The sequence below is a fragment of the Microcebus murinus genome, chromosome 4, assembly GCF_040939455.1.
Source record: "Microcebus murinus isolate Inina chromosome 4, M.murinus_Inina_mat1.0, whole genome shotgun sequence".
Lineage (NCBI taxonomy): Eukaryota > Metazoa > Chordata > Mammalia > Primates > Cheirogaleidae > Microcebus > Microcebus murinus.
The window spans coordinates 70,784,904-70,802,027 of NC_134107.1; the positions used below are offsets into that span (position 1 = coordinate 70,784,904).

At 31.5% G+C, this 17,124-nt stretch overlaps 1 protein-coding gene across 2 annotated transcripts in view; it reads left to right on the forward strand.

The window, feature by feature from the left end:
- The window catches only part of TMEM135 (transmembrane protein 135), a 220,235-nt gene that overhangs the window by 179,088 nt on the left and 24,023 nt on the right, over positions 1-17,124 (forward strand). For both annotated transcript variants that reach the window (XM_012745158.2, XM_012745159.2), the window contains exon 7: positions 15,405-15,446. In XM_012745158.2, coding sequence (XP_012600612.1) covers positions 15,405-15,446 — 42 coding nt within the window. The remainder of the gene's footprint in view (positions 1-15,404; positions 15,447-17,124) is intronic.

Consider the following 17,124-nt stretch of genomic DNA (forward strand, 5'->3'; position numbering starts at 1 on the left):
CTTGGCTGTTAGGTGACCATATGTTCTAGGCAAGGGCACTTGACAAACTTTAAGGATGTTGAGTTTTGATACATTGTTGCCAAAAATAAAAAAAAAACAACTATGTGTATTAAGTATTTGTCTGGCAGGATACTGAAAACCTAAAATATAGCCTGCACATGCAAACTCATTGGAAGACAAAGTACATTTTTCACCAAGTTAGAGTCTCAGAGTTAAGAAAAGCCAAGCTAGTTTGGATTTTAAAGTTTTCCTTGCACTCTTCTCTGCTGCCAAGCTCCATAGGGATCCATAATCATGTAGCACTAAAAAGAAAATTATTTTCTGCATTTTGAAATAATTGTATTGCTTTTGACTCAGCAGCATTTCAGTTTACATATGCAAAAGAAAATAGAGAATTACAAGAAATGGTCACTAGCTAGGATGGTATTTGAGGAAGGAATCAACATGTAATTATGTAATTAGAACTGTGCTCATACATCAGTTTTACCCTTCTATAAAAAGGAACATATATAATTCTAAAGGTGTATGTGTAAATATGTATGTACTTAACATTAATATATGTATACATATATATGTATATATGTTTATATAAAATCTTGTTAGCTTCCATCAAATGTTTTTAAATATTTCTTGATGTAGGCTCATTAAATGTTCTCAGATATTTTCCTGTTAAATATTAGATTATATATGTACATTGACTATTCTAAGACATTTTTCTGTAAAATAGTGCATGCATATTTTTCACCTTTTGAAGCTAGTAAACTAAGAGAATGTTGCAGAAAATCAGCTTATAACAAATAGATAGTACTGTGTACAATATACTCTTGTTATTTGCTATATATAATTCTATAGAACTCAGATAATTTCCACTACAGAAATATTATAGACTATATTAGAAGTTCTTTTACTTTGGGTAAAAGTAATTGTGCAACTTTTTTTTTCTACTTAGAACATATAAGGAGGTAGCTTCAGTGCTTCCTTAGAATTGAATGTTCTAATATACAATTTTAGTATTGATTCAATTATAGTATTTTCATTTGAGAACTCAAATAAGATTGGGACCGTATCAAGTGTGAGCATATCAAAAAATTTGTTGATGACATTTTGTGTCAGAGTTCTTAAGTTGTGAGCAATCTTAAGGACCATTCAATTCAATCTTTTCATATTTGGAAGAACTAAGATTCAGAAACATAAGTTTCTTTTTAAGGTCTTGTAATTATTTAGCGAAAGAGCTAGAATTAAAAATCAGATTCTCAGAGTCTGTCTAACCATAGTCAATTGTAGAGTCTAAAATGGGAGAAGAATGTTCACTAGAATGAAGAGAATTGACTTTAAGTATATTAGGCCATATAGATCTATTGGCCTATTTGCAGATGAACCAGTGATTTCTGTTAAAATCCATGATAACCTTAAGACCATTCTAAGTCCTTAATGTTGTTGACTCTGATAAAGTAAATGAAACATTGCTCAAGTAATAGTAGCTGTCTCTCTGCCTCTTATTTCTCTTGCATTTCTAAAATGTCAATGCCACATGATTGATATCTAAGAAATAAGTTCCAGATGGTTTTACTTTTGTTTATTGAACTACCTATTTGCAACACTAATGAACATCTTTGAAAGCATATGGGCCTTATAGTTTTTGATGACCTTTAATTCTTTTCTGTTCCTCATTTAGACAGGTCAGGTAGGTTTTGTTTTTTTTTTTAAGATAAGGATGGCATGATTGTTTGCTTATATACTCATTCTCACGTTTTATATATATATTTTGAAATTTAGGTTTTCCAAATAGCTTTAGGAATTAAGAACTTTTTATCTTAGTTTTCTGCCTATTGTAGAGTTTTACCTTTAATAAAGCTTGAAGGAAAATAACTATGCAAAATACCAGGGTATTCCTGTAACCATTCTTCTTCTCTGCCCCACCCAACTTGCCCAAAAAAAGATCCACAGAAGTGGTGATATAAGGTTGATAAGAGTCATCAAATATTACATTTCCCATAAGATCCTCATAGAAGGGGCTGGAATTTTAGGAACCCGTTCTCCTCCACACCTTCCCCTTGCTAAATCCTTTCTGGTGGTCTTTTCTGATTATCTTTATCACTTATTCTTTCCCTGTGGCTGATTTGTCAGCCATATCATCTTAAAATTATAATGCCAAAAGGTTTTAAATCCTATGTCCAGTGAGTAGTTTTGAGATTTTTATAAGTCTTTTATTAAAAATATTTAATCTCAATATATTACTATTGAGCATTTTCCTCTATTTCAGACTCTGTATATTCCTTAATTTTCTTAAATTTAAGAAATTTAAAAAATTTTTAATTTTCTTTAAATTCTTTAATTTTATTTAAATTGAATTCTTTAATTTTTACTTTTTTATATTAAGTAATATTATCTGATTTTACATTTGCGGAAACTGCTCTTGATCAAGTAGCTTAAGCAAGACTTGCTAGCTTCAGAACTTGAGTTCTAACTGTATCAGAATTTGAATTCTGAAAGCATTGGAACTCTGATCCAGGTCTTCCTTTAATCTTAGACCAATTTGATTACTCTGGTACACTTGGATCAGAAGTTATATACATATATATAAAGGTGTATGTGTGTATTTTATATTTATATAAATATGTCTCTATGTCCAGAAAATATCCAGCCATGTAATACAAAATATTTTATCTATTTTGTCCCTGTAATATATGACTATGATCATGTCATTCAGTTCAGAAACCCTCTGTGGTTTACCTATTGCCTTCAGGACAGGCTAGAATTCTCTTTACTCAACCTGAGCTATGGTGCTGCCACTCAAATTTTTACCTTGTATCCTTTGTTAGCCCTTAGAACTCTTACGGTGTTATTTCTGTACTCAAAAATTAAAAGTCTGCCCAAAGGATACCTTTTCTCTAAAACTATCTTTGATTCTTTAGTTTTAAGCAGTTTATTTCATTTCATAACATATAAATATCTTTCATAATATAGACATTTATGATCTCTTATGATATTTAAAATATATAATTCTGTGTTATTAATTCAAGCAAATTTTCATTCTTTAAAAGTTAACTTTGAGGCCGGGTGCGGTGGCTCACGCCTGTAATCCTAGCACTCTGGGAGGCTGAGGTGGGCGGATTGCTCAAGGTCAGGAGTTCAAAACCAGCCTGAGCGAGACTCCATCTCTACCATAAAAATAGAAAGAAATTAATTGGCCAACTAATATATATAATATAAAAATCAGCCGGGCATGGTGGCTCGTGCCTGTAGTCCCAGCTACTCGGGAGGCTGAGGCAGGAGGATCGCTTGAGCCCAGGAGTTTGAGGTTGCTGTGAGCTAGGCTGACGCCACAGCACTCACTCTAGCCTAGGCAAGAAAGCGAGACTCTGTCTCAAAAAAAAAAAAAAAAAAAAGTTAACTTTGAGTTATAATTTGTATACAACAAAATGTATACATTTTGAGTATACTCTGAATTCTTTGAGTTTTGACAAATGTTTACTTTAGTAACCACCTTCATAATCAAGATTCAGAATATTTCCATCATTCCTAAAAATTCTTTTATAGTCAGTTTCTACCCCTCCTGCCATCCTTGATACCAGGAAAATACTGATCTGCTTTCTGTTACTATAGATTTTATTTTATTTTTCTAGAATTTCATATAAGTAGAGTTTGACAGCATGTGTTTTTGTGTCTGGTTTCTCAGCATTTTTTTTTCCTTGAGATTCATCCATTTTGTTGAGTGTATTAGTAATTTATTCTTTTTTATTGCTAAGCAGCATTCCATTATATGGATATGCCACAATTTGCTTACACATTCACTTATCTATGGCCTCCTTTCCAGTTCAGGTCAATTTGTCATTTGACAATTTATATTACATGTAATATTATCCTCAACTTGTAAATAATTGTATACTAATATGATTATATTTTTTGTGTCTTTGGAGGGAGGCCTGTAATGAAGAATTTTTTAGATAATGGTGTTAATTTCGGGGCATATACTGCCTGTACTTCCTTTTTCGGTTTGTGGCTCACTGTTTCACCTCAAGGTTTAAGTCTAGTAGCTTGATATGGATATGGACTGTTAAATTTTTCGTATAATCCTAATGCTTAAGACAGCACCTGCTACACCCTCGTCTTTGTAGGTAGTTTGTTGTATCAAAAGTAGTAGCAGTAATAAGTAACTTTTATTGAGCACTTAGTACAGTAATCATATTATGTAAGTTCTATTTGCATTTTGCAGATAGAGAAACTAGTACAGAATTTAAACAACTTGCTTGCCTGAATCTACAGTTTTCCCTTTTAACTTTGCTGCCTCTGTGCTTAATAATTGCTTATTGAACAAATAAATGATTGTGTAAATGAATAACACTTGCTTCATAGTTTTCTGGACATAGTGTAAATTATACAAAAGTGTATAACCACTCCACCTGATATGACTTATTAGTACTCTTGGTTTTCATCATCCTTCCTTGTCCTCATAATAAATAAATGATGTGACTTTATTAATCACATATGTACAGAGCAATATCTAGGACTATATTATAATTGACTAAAATGAGGTTACTTTGTGTGTCAGAGACAGCCTAGATGAATGCCTGATTGTATAGTGATAAACAAGAAATAGACCTTTATTATGTTTAAGGTACTGAGATTTTTTGACTTGTTATAACAACTAAAATTAATTGTCTGAATTTTATGGTTCATTAAGTTTGATATTTTATCTTCACATATTTATTTAGTTGTAGTTTTGATTGTTATGTTTTAACTAATTTGTTAATCTATCAAAGTTATTAAAATCTATCTTAATGTTTTATCTTAAAGAACATTGTAAGTTTTTAGATGATTTTAATATCTATTGTTTTCAACAATTCAGTTTGTAGGTTGTCATTTAAAAAGTTTAAACAAATATTACTAAGTGAGATTAAAATTTCAAAAATAAATAATGAATGGGGTAGGATTCAGTAGTAGGTCATGAAAGTTACATATGGAATATCTTTGTTAAACACAGATCTGGTCGTTTTTTTTCTCTCGGGAGTAGGGCGTTTTGCCTTGGGGTAAAGTTCATATTCATTTTTGGCATGATGTGATTTGTGCCATACCCCTATGCTGTAGTCATTTTAAACCTCTTCAGTTCTCAGAATACCCAGTGTTTTCTTTTTTCTAAGTCATTTATATTGTCCCTCCCTGCTTTCTTCTTCTACTTCTTCCTATATATAGCACCTTAAATATCTCCTTTTCTGGACAACTTTTAAGACACCAAAGCCAGGGTTAGGCACCCCTGCTTTGTGCTCCCATATTATAGCACTGTGTATGTAATGTTAAAGTACTTTCTATAAGGTAGTATTATTTGCTTGCATGTTTATCCTCTCAAAGACAGGGACAGTGGCTGGCACTTGGCAACCTGCCTGGTATGTAGCCAACTCTTAGTAAATATTTGTGAAATATTTACTGTGTGAATGAGTGAATAAATGATACATGAAGGTGAACAATGCCCCAACCTACAAACTTTATGGTCTAACCTGTTTTGCTGGATTACAATTCCTATAAAGTGATGAACATGTCTGTCAGCAGCATTCCTATTCCTGATTTGGACTCATAGTTTTATATCACAATCACTGTGATATTTCTTTGGGAGTATTAAAAATAGCTCCTAATTAAGAAAAGATTAGAGTTCTCTATTTAGGATATACACATTTATATTTAAGTGTAAATTCATACCAAATTATCAGTATAAAGAAACTAATGGAACTTCCCAAACACTTCATTGATATTTCGGGCTGTCCGCACTGCATTAGTTCCATGGCAGAACTCATATTAAAAAATAATGTGGATTTTTGACTTACTGTTTTCACAGAAATTGCTCTTAAAAAAATTGGAAAGATAGTCACGAGCCAAAAATGTATATTTGAAAGACTGAGGATGTATCTTCACAATAAAAATAAAACAATAAGTGTCATAGTGAAGTGTCAGAGATATCAACTGTCAAACTTTGTACCTAAGGAAATCAGACATTTCATATATAATGTTTTCTAGCCAAGCCTATTTCTGAAACCAGTATCAAAGATTTTTAATATTAATATAAAGTAAAAGATTGAAATTATTGTGAAAAAGACTAATTGATGATAGTATTTTAGGAGGAAAAAAGAAATTGTGTTTTGAATTTCCTTACATATTATAAACAAATACAATTGATCTTTAGCAATAATGTGCTTGGCCTGTATGATAGACTATGTTATTATTCAAAAACATTAGCTGCCCCTCCTAATTGACAGTATTTCTGGCCACAGGACTTTCTTTGGCTAAAGAAATATGGGTAGAAGTAATTTTTGTTTATGAACAAAAGCTTTGAGTCAGAACAGTTTCTTATAGTTTTTTTCTCTGCTCTGATAATCAGTTCCAAATAGATGTTTCTCCATTACCCTATGGTACAAAATAAAGATTACATGTAGTTGAGCCATAGCCAACCCTTGTTTGACATGTAGTGTGAGCAAGAAATAAAATTGTTGTTGAAAGCTGTTGAGATTTTACTGCAACATAACCTAGCCCAGTGGTTCTCAAGCTTTAGCATGCATCAAAATCATGTGGAGACTTAATTTTTAAATTCATTATGTCTGAATTAGGGACCAAGAATTGTATTTCTGATGTGAAAAATAGCTTTTGTTAAGGGGAGGTGGATAAGAAAAGCCAGTGTGGAGTCTTGACCAAAGTTCACTCTCAGGTCAGTCGTGTTTAGATAGGAGAACACGTGGAAGTAAGGAACTGGATATTTATTCCTTTAAAACTGTTCCTGCCCTTTGTCCTTTATAAAGTTTTTATAAAATACCAATTGGAAGACCATTGTTCTCTACCTTCATTCAGGTGATATGTGGTTTCTTTTATTTAGTCAAAGATCTCTTCACTTCTCTGGAGTATTTCTTCTTCGCACTTGAGACTTGAGCAGGTACAAAGAGTTAGTTGACCGGAATGAATTTACTGTCATTTGAAGATGTCTGGAGACCAAACTCTGTTTTGGGGCAGATCACTTAACCTCCCTGGGCCTTGGTTTCTTAATCTGTATAATTCTCTCAGGTTACTCTAGTTCCAGTATTCCATTTTTCTGATACCATTCTATAAACCAGTTAAATTCCAATGTGTTGACTTTCCCAATTTCTATTATACATACCATGAATTAAGTTCAAAATCTTTGAGTAAGCAAGCAAGCTCTGGAGTATGTGAAATTAATGTTTTTCTTAGAGCCAGGATACTCTATAAGTCTTAATCAAAAAATAGTAGTTTCCCAAAACTTCCAAAATGATGTTTTTGCTCCATTGTTGGAAATTTTATTTTAGATTTGAAATTTGATATTAAATAAGCATAAATTTATGAAAAATTACAGCCTAATATTATAGTTTCAAATAGCTGTTCATTTTGTTCACTGTGAAAATTACTTGCCATATTATTGTAAGGACGTAGATACCAATATGCATTTGAAAATAAATTAATGTTGATTCAAATAGTCTATTTAATTGAAAACATTTGTTTTCATATTTTTCACAACCATTATAGAAAAGAAAAAAATGGAAATACTTGCCAGTCTTGAGGTCTTTAAAAAATAGATTGGTTCAGTACTGTGGTTGTACCGTAATTTTGTTTAATGTAAATAATTTTGGTTTCTAGCAATGCCATGATTTTAAGACACTTGCTAAGTTTTTCCTTGGATTTGTATGAAACACAATTTTGATCTTATTTGCTTGCTGCCTATAGTTAATTTATCAAGTCTAAACAATGCCACTTGCTTGGGAACTGCAAACAGGCCTTTCAGTTTATGTCCAATGAAACCGTACTCTGCTCCTTTTATAAGTATTTTAAAGTTTGACTAGTATTACTATTACCAGTTCATTTTGAGAGGCACATTTATACTGATTAACGTTTTTTATGGAAACAGTCTGAAGGTGATTTTTGCTTCCTTAGCAATTGAAGGCAGTTTGGAGCATGACCTTCCTAGTTTGGATTTTAAAGCAAAAACAGTTCTAGTTTATTCAAGTTTAAGAAGAAATCTGATTCTGTTGGAATTGTTACTGTAAGTTTGAGTCCAACTGTTTCCAATTTATATTTGGGACACACCGGAAAAAAGTGCACAATAATCATCTGGGGACTTACAATCACACTTGATTACCCATAACTGCTGCCTGCTTCGGCAACTTTCCTTGGGTTCTTGAGGACAAAGCCAAATACCAGTGTTCCATTCAGTGTGAAATAAATGTACTGCAAAATATTTATCAGAATCAAAAATAATATTTTTAATGTACTGGGAAAATTCACTATTAAAAGGAATCCTATTGGAAATTATTTTGAAGATATGTGTTCATTAAACAAACAAAATAATCTTCCCCATATTTCTTAATTTGTTGCTATTCCAACTTCAGATTTTTGTATGTGAGGTTTCTTAAAATAGGAATAAAAAACTAATTGTTATGTTTGTTCATGCTAAGTGCCATATACAGACTGATACTGAACTTTTAGTCTATTTTATTATTCAAACAGTAGTAGACATAGGGGAAAAATCTGTTGTATGTGTGTAAGCAATACAATGCATTTTAGCCACACACCACAAATTTGGAACAGTAAAAATTGTAATAATAGATTTGACCTATTAGAGTGTGCATATATATTAGGAGATTGAAAGGTTTAAAAAGAAACAAAAATAAATCCTGAAATTAATTCCATTTCTTATTGTAAATAAGTATCAATCAAAATCTACAATTGTTAATTAGGTTTCAAATACTAAAGTATAATTTGGTACTAAGTGAGCTTCTACACCTGAAAATAGATTAAGAAAATTAATTACAAAGTCTGGTTTATTCTTTTATGTGGGTTTTTAAAAACAAAATAAGAAAGATTTAACTTAAAGACAAACTACATAAAATTGCTTAAGTTTTCTTTTCTTTTTTTTTTGTCCCTCCTCTAAAGGAATGCTTAAGTTTTCTTTAGAATGAAGACAACTGTGAGTCACAAATTAGAGGCATTTAAATAGGCAATCTTGTTCCTTTTTGACTTTAAAATTAAAATTTTCAGTTGTGTTCATTCCAATTATATTTATGCTTTTAGTACCAATGATATAGTAATTAGACAAATAAAATTTTGAAGTTCCAGCTATTGTCTGTAACTATTACAATCAAGTTTATGTCATTCTTTTTATAACTCTAATATAAATGTTCACACTTGAATTTTCAGCCTGTTTTAAATAATTTTGCTTATATAAAATAATGAAAATTAATTTTGATACCAAGTTTTAAGAATTATCGATGTGCACTATTTTAAGTCCAATTTGTCTTTACTTTTTGCTGATCTTTCCACATCTTTAGTTGTGCTTTTGCTGCACGTGTGTGCTACTTTTCTCAAATCAAATAATTTAAGGAGATAGATGATGTAAAATGCTAGATTAAAGAAATTCAAAGCTGAACTCATGAAATACAAATAGAGTAGTTAAGCTTCTAAAAATCTGCCTTTGAATCCTCAAGTGATCAGCACAATGTCTTCTGTATATTAGTTGATCAATTAATGATTATTGAGTGAATAAAGATACATCAGGTAATTGTTAACCAATATTTGAGTTTCTGTCTAACTAATTCAATGAATAAAAAAGGACAAAAGAACTTGAAGTGCCCCAGTTGGTATTAATACTTAATAAATGTTTCTGTTTTATCATTGTAGTCACCTAATTATCCCTATTCATTGGGATCCCATTTTCAGAAAATTCCAGTTTAGTTTAACATTTATTTTCGTTGGTAATTGTATGCCTCTTTCTAACAAAACTCTTATGGAACTGTTAATTGGTAAAGTTGATTAGAGTTTTACATTTTTTGACATTGTATTGGTATTAATAAAGTAAAGATGCATAACTTTTACATTGCTTAATGTTTTCTGTGTTAAAAATTGATATTTTAAATAATTACACAAATAATATATAAATTTTTCTTATTATAAACAAGTTAAATGAGATAGCAGTATTGAAAGTAAAAAGTTATATTTTCCTTCATGTCTCTTAACCCATCCGACTTCAATAAGTAGCCCACTAACCATGGTTTGGTATGTTTTCCTTTAGAGTACTTTCTCTAAAGTTCCATATGTGTAGAGTAAACATTTTATATTTTACCATTAATAATGTTACTATTTTAGCATTTATTCTAAACATAGCAATAATGTAAAACTTTATAATTAATGAGATTATATCTCTATATAGAATTGCTTCTTTTACTTAACAGTGTTTCTTATGGATCTTTCTGTAACAGTATATATCTATTATAGTAGTTGGTCTTTTATCCTTAAAATTAAAGAAGAAGAGTTTCTCTTTGAACCTTTGCAGGAATAAGTTCCACCTCAATAAGTATTATAAACTGATAAGTAAGTGTAACAATTTTTAGCAGCAATCAATAATCTCAAGGCAAATTCATAGTTTTTGTTTGTATTTTTTATTGTTTTTATTCTTGGTGTTAATAAGATAATTTCTTGTACATCATAAGTGATTTAGATGAATTCTATTTTCCATTATGATTTCTAATAATAAGATTATCATTGAAATGATAAAATTTCTGAATTAGGAAGCAGTTAATCAGCTAATTGTGGTGGTCATTTACTTCTAGTCTCCTTTAATAGACAAAGAAGTTCCGTTCTAAAAGTTAAGTGATTTACTCAAGGTTGGCACAGAAGTTATGATTAGTGTCTGTATCCTCACTCATTTCAATATTTTTTTCACTAAACCCATGCATTGCCTCTGAAAAAATATTTTAAAGGAGATTTGTAAAGTGTATCTTTTACATCTGTTATATCACCCATCATTAAAAGTCTAATACATGATATTTACTTGGGAGAACTTAATGAAATTTAATTAATATAATTAATATTAAATATTAATATTAAATTAATATAATTTAATTAATATAACATTAGTAACATTTTTGCATCCCTGTAAATGTGTTTTTAGTGGAAAACTTGCAATAAAATATTTGCTATAGCATTCACATCAAAGAGCTGCACATTCTTCCAAAAACAGTTTTCTAGCGACACCTGCTGGTACAGCATTGTAATAAAGATGAATGTATCTCTTGGAAGTAATTTCATGGAAATTAAGCATGGGAGAAAAAAATCTTTGTGAACAGAATGAATCCTTCCTTCCTGCCTATCTTCCTGCCTACCTCTTCCTCCCTTCCTCCCTCCCTTGCTCCCCTCCCCCCCTTTTTTTGTTGAAGTTTCACTCTGTCACCCAGGCTGGAATGCAGTGGTATGATCATAGTTCATTGTAGCTGCAAACTCCTGGACTCAACTGATCCTCCTGCCTCAGGGAATTCTTTCTTTTACTATCATTTATTTTTACTTCTAATTGAAAATTTTGACATTTCACTAAGAGTATTACTCTGATAATTATAGCATTAAGCTTCTTTATACTTTCCAGTACATAGTATGCAATTCCAACCTGAATCGCTACAATTAGTTGTATATTGACTAAGTTGTTTGATATAATGCTGCAGATTTCTTTTCTTCCTTGTCTTTCCTAGCTCTGAATTTTTATTTTTTTATTTTTTTAAATTTTTTTAGGCAGGGTCTCACTCTATTGCCTGGGCTAGATTGCAATAGCATCATGATAGTTCATTGAAGCCTCAAACTTCTGGGCTCAAGCAATCCTCTTGCCTCAGCCACCCAGTAGCTGGGGCTACAGGTGTGTACCAATGCACCAGGCTAATCTTTCTATTTTTTGTAGAGAAAGAGTCTCACTGTGTTGCTCCGGCTGATCTCAAAATCCTGGTGTCAAGCGATCCTTTCACCTCAGCCTCCCAAAGTGCTGAGATTACAGGCATGAGCCACTGCATCAAGCCTTCCTGGCTCTATTTTATATCATACTTTACCTTAGCACAGAGCCTTGCAAGTAGAGATTCAGTAAATATGGATTAATTTATAGTAATTATTTTATGTCATTTACATAGATTAAGGATAAAAGTCTTATTTATACATGAATTAAATGTATTATCTTTATGTACACTTAAACATAAGAATGAGACTTTATATCAGAGGATGATTTTATTAGGAGAAATGGAGTTTTATCTTCTGTAGGGATTTTCTGCAATATAAGTTATGGAGGAATAAAATATATTCAGTCTTTGAATATTTTCTTTACATATTCCCTGTATGATTGTGACTGGTCTTAGGAATTTAAGTACTACATAAACAAATCAGACCTCTTCCTTGATCCCTAGACCTATATAGGCAGCTGCTTGCTTCCTTAACATTTCCCTTTAATTAGCTAGCACATATCTCAAACTTAACATGTCCAAAGGAAAACTTTTGATTTTTTTCTTTAACCTGTTCCTTCCATTGTATTCCTCACTTCAATAAGTAGCCATTTATCCTTCCATTTGCTCAAACCAAAATTATTTCAACAATTTGTAAATTCTTTCTCTTTTATCGCATATTCAAATCATCAAGAAATTTTGTCTGCCCTACTTTTGAAATACATTCAGAATCTTATCACTTCTTTCCACCTTTACCACTATGATCTAAATGACTGCAATCGTCTTTCACCTCCTTACTAGCATCCTAACTTCTAACCTTGCCCTTCTGTAGTCGTTATTTTCTACCCAGCAGCCAAAATGATTCTTTTAAAATTTAAGACAGATCTTGTTACTTCTCTGCTGAGAACCTTCCAAAGTCCTTACCTGAAGGGTCCTAGGTGAATTGTAGATCACTTCCACTCTCCACCTCTATTACTCTGACCTCATTTTCCGTCATTGCTTCCCTTTCCTATTTTGCTCCAACGACATTAATCTACTTGCTGTTCTCCTTAAATGCCATTTAGACTCATCATGGGCTTTGTACTTACTTAATGCTTTTCCCTCAATACATTAAGGTTTCTGATCAGATTACCAAATTTTACCTCTCAGGGGGGCCCATCTGACCACACTATGTAAAATAATAAAGCCTGACTCCATCACTGCTTCTCCCCTTATATTGTGATGTTTTTGTTTTTGGTGGTGGAGTTTTTGTTTGTTTGTTTTTGCCATAATAATTATCACCTTATGATATATTTACTTTTTTATTATGTCTTTTCCAACTAGAGGTCAGCTGTATGAAAGCAAGAATTCTCTATTGTTCACTGTTAGCTCCTGAGAACCTAAGCCAGTGCTAGCACATAATAACCATTTAGTTAGTATTTGTTGAATAAGCCCTAATACTTAAATGGACAATGTGATTTTATTTACATTATAATAACTGAATATATAGAATAGTGAGGAACCTTCTAATGGGCTGCTTTGTTTAAATTTTTATGTTTATATCATACTTCCTACATTTAACACAGATTACAATACTGTTTCATAGTTAGGTTAATGCTCAGTACTCGGTGCTCTTGGTGTCAAAATTTGGGGTCACATTACTATTTTAAAGATTCTTTTTATGGGAATAATTACTTTTTTGTTCTTTTGAAATAGACATCTGACCCTCAGTTACATTAAAAAACCTTATACACATGAATGGAAAGAAGAATAGCCCCTTTTGAATCCCTGCTAAGACCTTATCAATATGAAGTGCTTCCCACAGAATTCTACTGAAAGAACCAAACTTCCATCATAATGACATTGCAAATTCATTTGTATATGCTTCTTTTATATTTGAAAGCTACTTTTTGATGTTTTGGTCTGCAATTACATTTATTGTTTATGGTCACAAATATGCAATCCTGACTAGAAAAAATTGTCAGAGTCCTTTATCTAATCAGCATAACAAAGATAAATGGCTATCTTTTAATTATAACATACCAAAGCCAACATTTGTTTGTTAACTTACATAATCTTTTAATCAATATACTGCTTTCTGTTTTCCAGTCTATAGACTCCTAGTCTACTTCCCTCAGCACCTCACCTATCTAGATTATGGGTTTTAAATTAATGCAAAACACTTTCTTCAGAGGGAAAAAGATAAATGTAAGAATTTTAATGCTATAATTTTCCCATGTATATTTTTAGCTTAACATGAATTATTTTGCCTTTACTCCTATTCTGTGTAGATTAGATAATTATGTAGTAAGTTAGCTAAATTATGTGGTTACATTTCTTGCTGTTAACATGACCAAAAAGTAGATCATGTTGCTTACTTGAAATGAGTTTTTAAATGTTTAAAACCTCTGTGTACATGGATTTAATTCTTTCCTCAGATTCTACACCACCTCTAATAAAAATGTATATATTTTAAATTAAGATAGATTTTTTTATATTTTTGCACATTTCCTTTATGACCTTCTGTACAAAAGACATACAAGAAGAATTGCCCAATTATATTTGAGTCTATACTTTTTATCCAAGAATATCTAGTATCTAATATTAACACATACTAGAGCATCATTATGTCGCCAACCTTTGTAGATTTCTTCAAGGAATTTTGATAGTAAATACCCCAAAGCTCTTGATCATACCTATAAAGAAGAACAAAGAAACTGAACAGCAACAGGATAATGTAAAACCAGTATAGTAACGTCCCCACTTTAAGATCTTGTTTAACTATTTTTTGCAGATCTAAGAATCTTTTTTTCTTAATTACCATGTAGTTTGAATCTTCCCCAATTAAAGAAAATCAACTCTTTCAGGAGGATGTATAAAAGAAAGCCATGACTTTTTAAGCGAGACAGACTTATTTTTCCCCCCTGAATTTTGACTGCTATTACTTTTTTATCTAAGTTACTCCATTTTTTGAGCCTTTGTGCAGTTATGGAATAGAAAAAAAAAAACCTGTTTATAGAGTTGTGATATAATTAAATGAGACAATAGATAAAAAGGGTGCCTGGCAGTAATAAGCACTCAATAAATACTATTTGAGATCTTCCTTTTCTGCCTTCCTCCTACCCCAATCCTGTTCCCCATGCTATGTTATCTGTTTTAATTGGGTTTAATCAGAAGTTAAAACTGTTGAACTAAACTTGAAGCCTTTCTTTGCCTGCCAACTCTACCTTGCTCTGCATTCATTGAATTAATAAGTAGAGAGAAGTCAAGACCTTGAATTGACCTATATATAATACCCAGCAGGTGTATGTGGCCTTTTTGTTCACAGCAAATTGGTTCCCCAGGGATTGAGTAGAATGAAGAATGTTCCACGCCCAGCCCTATTTTAAGTCCTGATGGACCCCTTAGAACTTTGCTTAAGTTTTTTTTCAACCTGCAAATCTGAGAGTTGAGCCCTAAGTTATGTTAATGTCACAATGGAAAGCATTATCATAGTAATCATTTTGTTTAAGGTGACTTATTTCATTGCTTGTTGCTTGTTTGACCATTTGTAATGCTCAGATCATTGCCTTAATAGAGTTTTGCCTTTTGAAACGTCATTTTTAGTTAAAAAAATTAGTAGCTATGTAATATACTACTTTTTTATATCAAAATATTTATGATTCTAAATTGTTATTGTTTTAGGTGCAAAGATGGTTTGAAAGGATTTACATTTTCTGCACTTAGGTAAGTAACATTTTATTTATCTTATGTTGAGAGAGATTTTACAAGTTAACTTTCTTTAAAAAATAAATATCATTATAAGTAATTATGATATATATTTATTGACTAAATTTTTAAGCTGAAAATGATTTTAGAAGTCACAAAAGTATTTCTGAACCTTTGTAAATAGTTCATTGAAAGAGTTATTTATCATATTTTTCCCCCTAAAAATCAGTCACTCAGCAACTACTTTTTGGGCCTTTTGTGTGCCTTATACTGTGAGGTGTTAGAAAAGAAATACAAGAACTCTCTTCAGGGAGCGTGGAAAGACAAAGCTGCACATGAACAATTAAAATTAAGTACTTAATTGTGTGGTACCAGAGTATGGGTTTCTTTAGGGCAGGACTCATGCACTGTCAAACACGTATTAGATTTTAAGCATTGCTAGAGTTTTTTCTTTTCACTTCATAGACAATCTCTTAGTATAGTAATTGGCACAATGGTATACTGTAGAAATGTTTGTTAGCATTAGCATTTTATTTTATAGTTCACCAAGCATTTTCACATAGATTAATAAATTAAATTTTTGCAAAAGTTCTGTAAGATGGGTATTTTTTTTGCCCATGTAACATGAGAAAGGCGAGGCTTAGAATGTTGGACTAATTTAATTCAGCACCATACAAGTAACTATATATACTGACTCCAAACCCAATATTTATCCTGTTTCTGTCATAAATATTGCCAATTTTATTCTCCAAAGTACATGCAGTAGATGCTTACTGAAGATTAGTAGCATAGTATTTATTACAAGTATTGGTGGGAAAAATTAGGGTGGGCTTCAATACTAGGAGAAGTTTTTATATGATTACTTCATAAGGGTATTTAGGGAATCATGTGAGTTAATACATGAAAAATATTTAGAGCAATGCCTGGCACATAGTAAGTACTCAAGAAATGTTGGTTATTATTGTTGTTATTATTTTTATAGGTGATACGTCTTAAATTGTACTTGAAGGGTAGCTTTAGATAACTGCAAGGGATGAGGGAGAGCACTCTGTGTGGAAGTGAATAATACTAGCAAAAGGATGAAAATTAATTTAATTGGTATAGAAAAATATAAATTAGGGAATAAAGGATATTTTTTAAATAGATAGAGTAGGGCCATATTATGGAAGACCTAGGACAAAAAAGACAAACTTTGATTTGATAAGGTGAGCAGTAGGGAGCCATTAATGGTTTTTGAGCGGTATAGATGATGGTATTTCAGAAAGGTTAGTCTGGCTACAGTATTTAGGACATTGGAAAAGAAAGAACCAAAAGGTAGAAAGACAAAATGATAAGGAGTGGAATTTGGGTGCTAGTAGGAGGATTATAGAGAAAGAGACAGAGTTGAAACTGGGAATGGAATAAAATGACCTAGTAACTGATATTTTTTCCTTTTTTCTCTTCCCTTCAACCCCTCATTCCCAGCCAAATATTGAAAACCTAAGTGCCTAAAAGAAAGTGCTATTACTAGAAAATGGCATGCAAGGAAACTGTTTTGGGAGGAAACAAATGAAGTCACTGTATGATTAAGAATGACTTTGGTTTTGTAAAAACTCTATGGTAACAATAACTTTCTAAGTGATAATACACAATAGTAATTTCTTTACCTCATATTTTTCATTAAAAGATCATGAAATTTATTAGAAAATAACTTTTT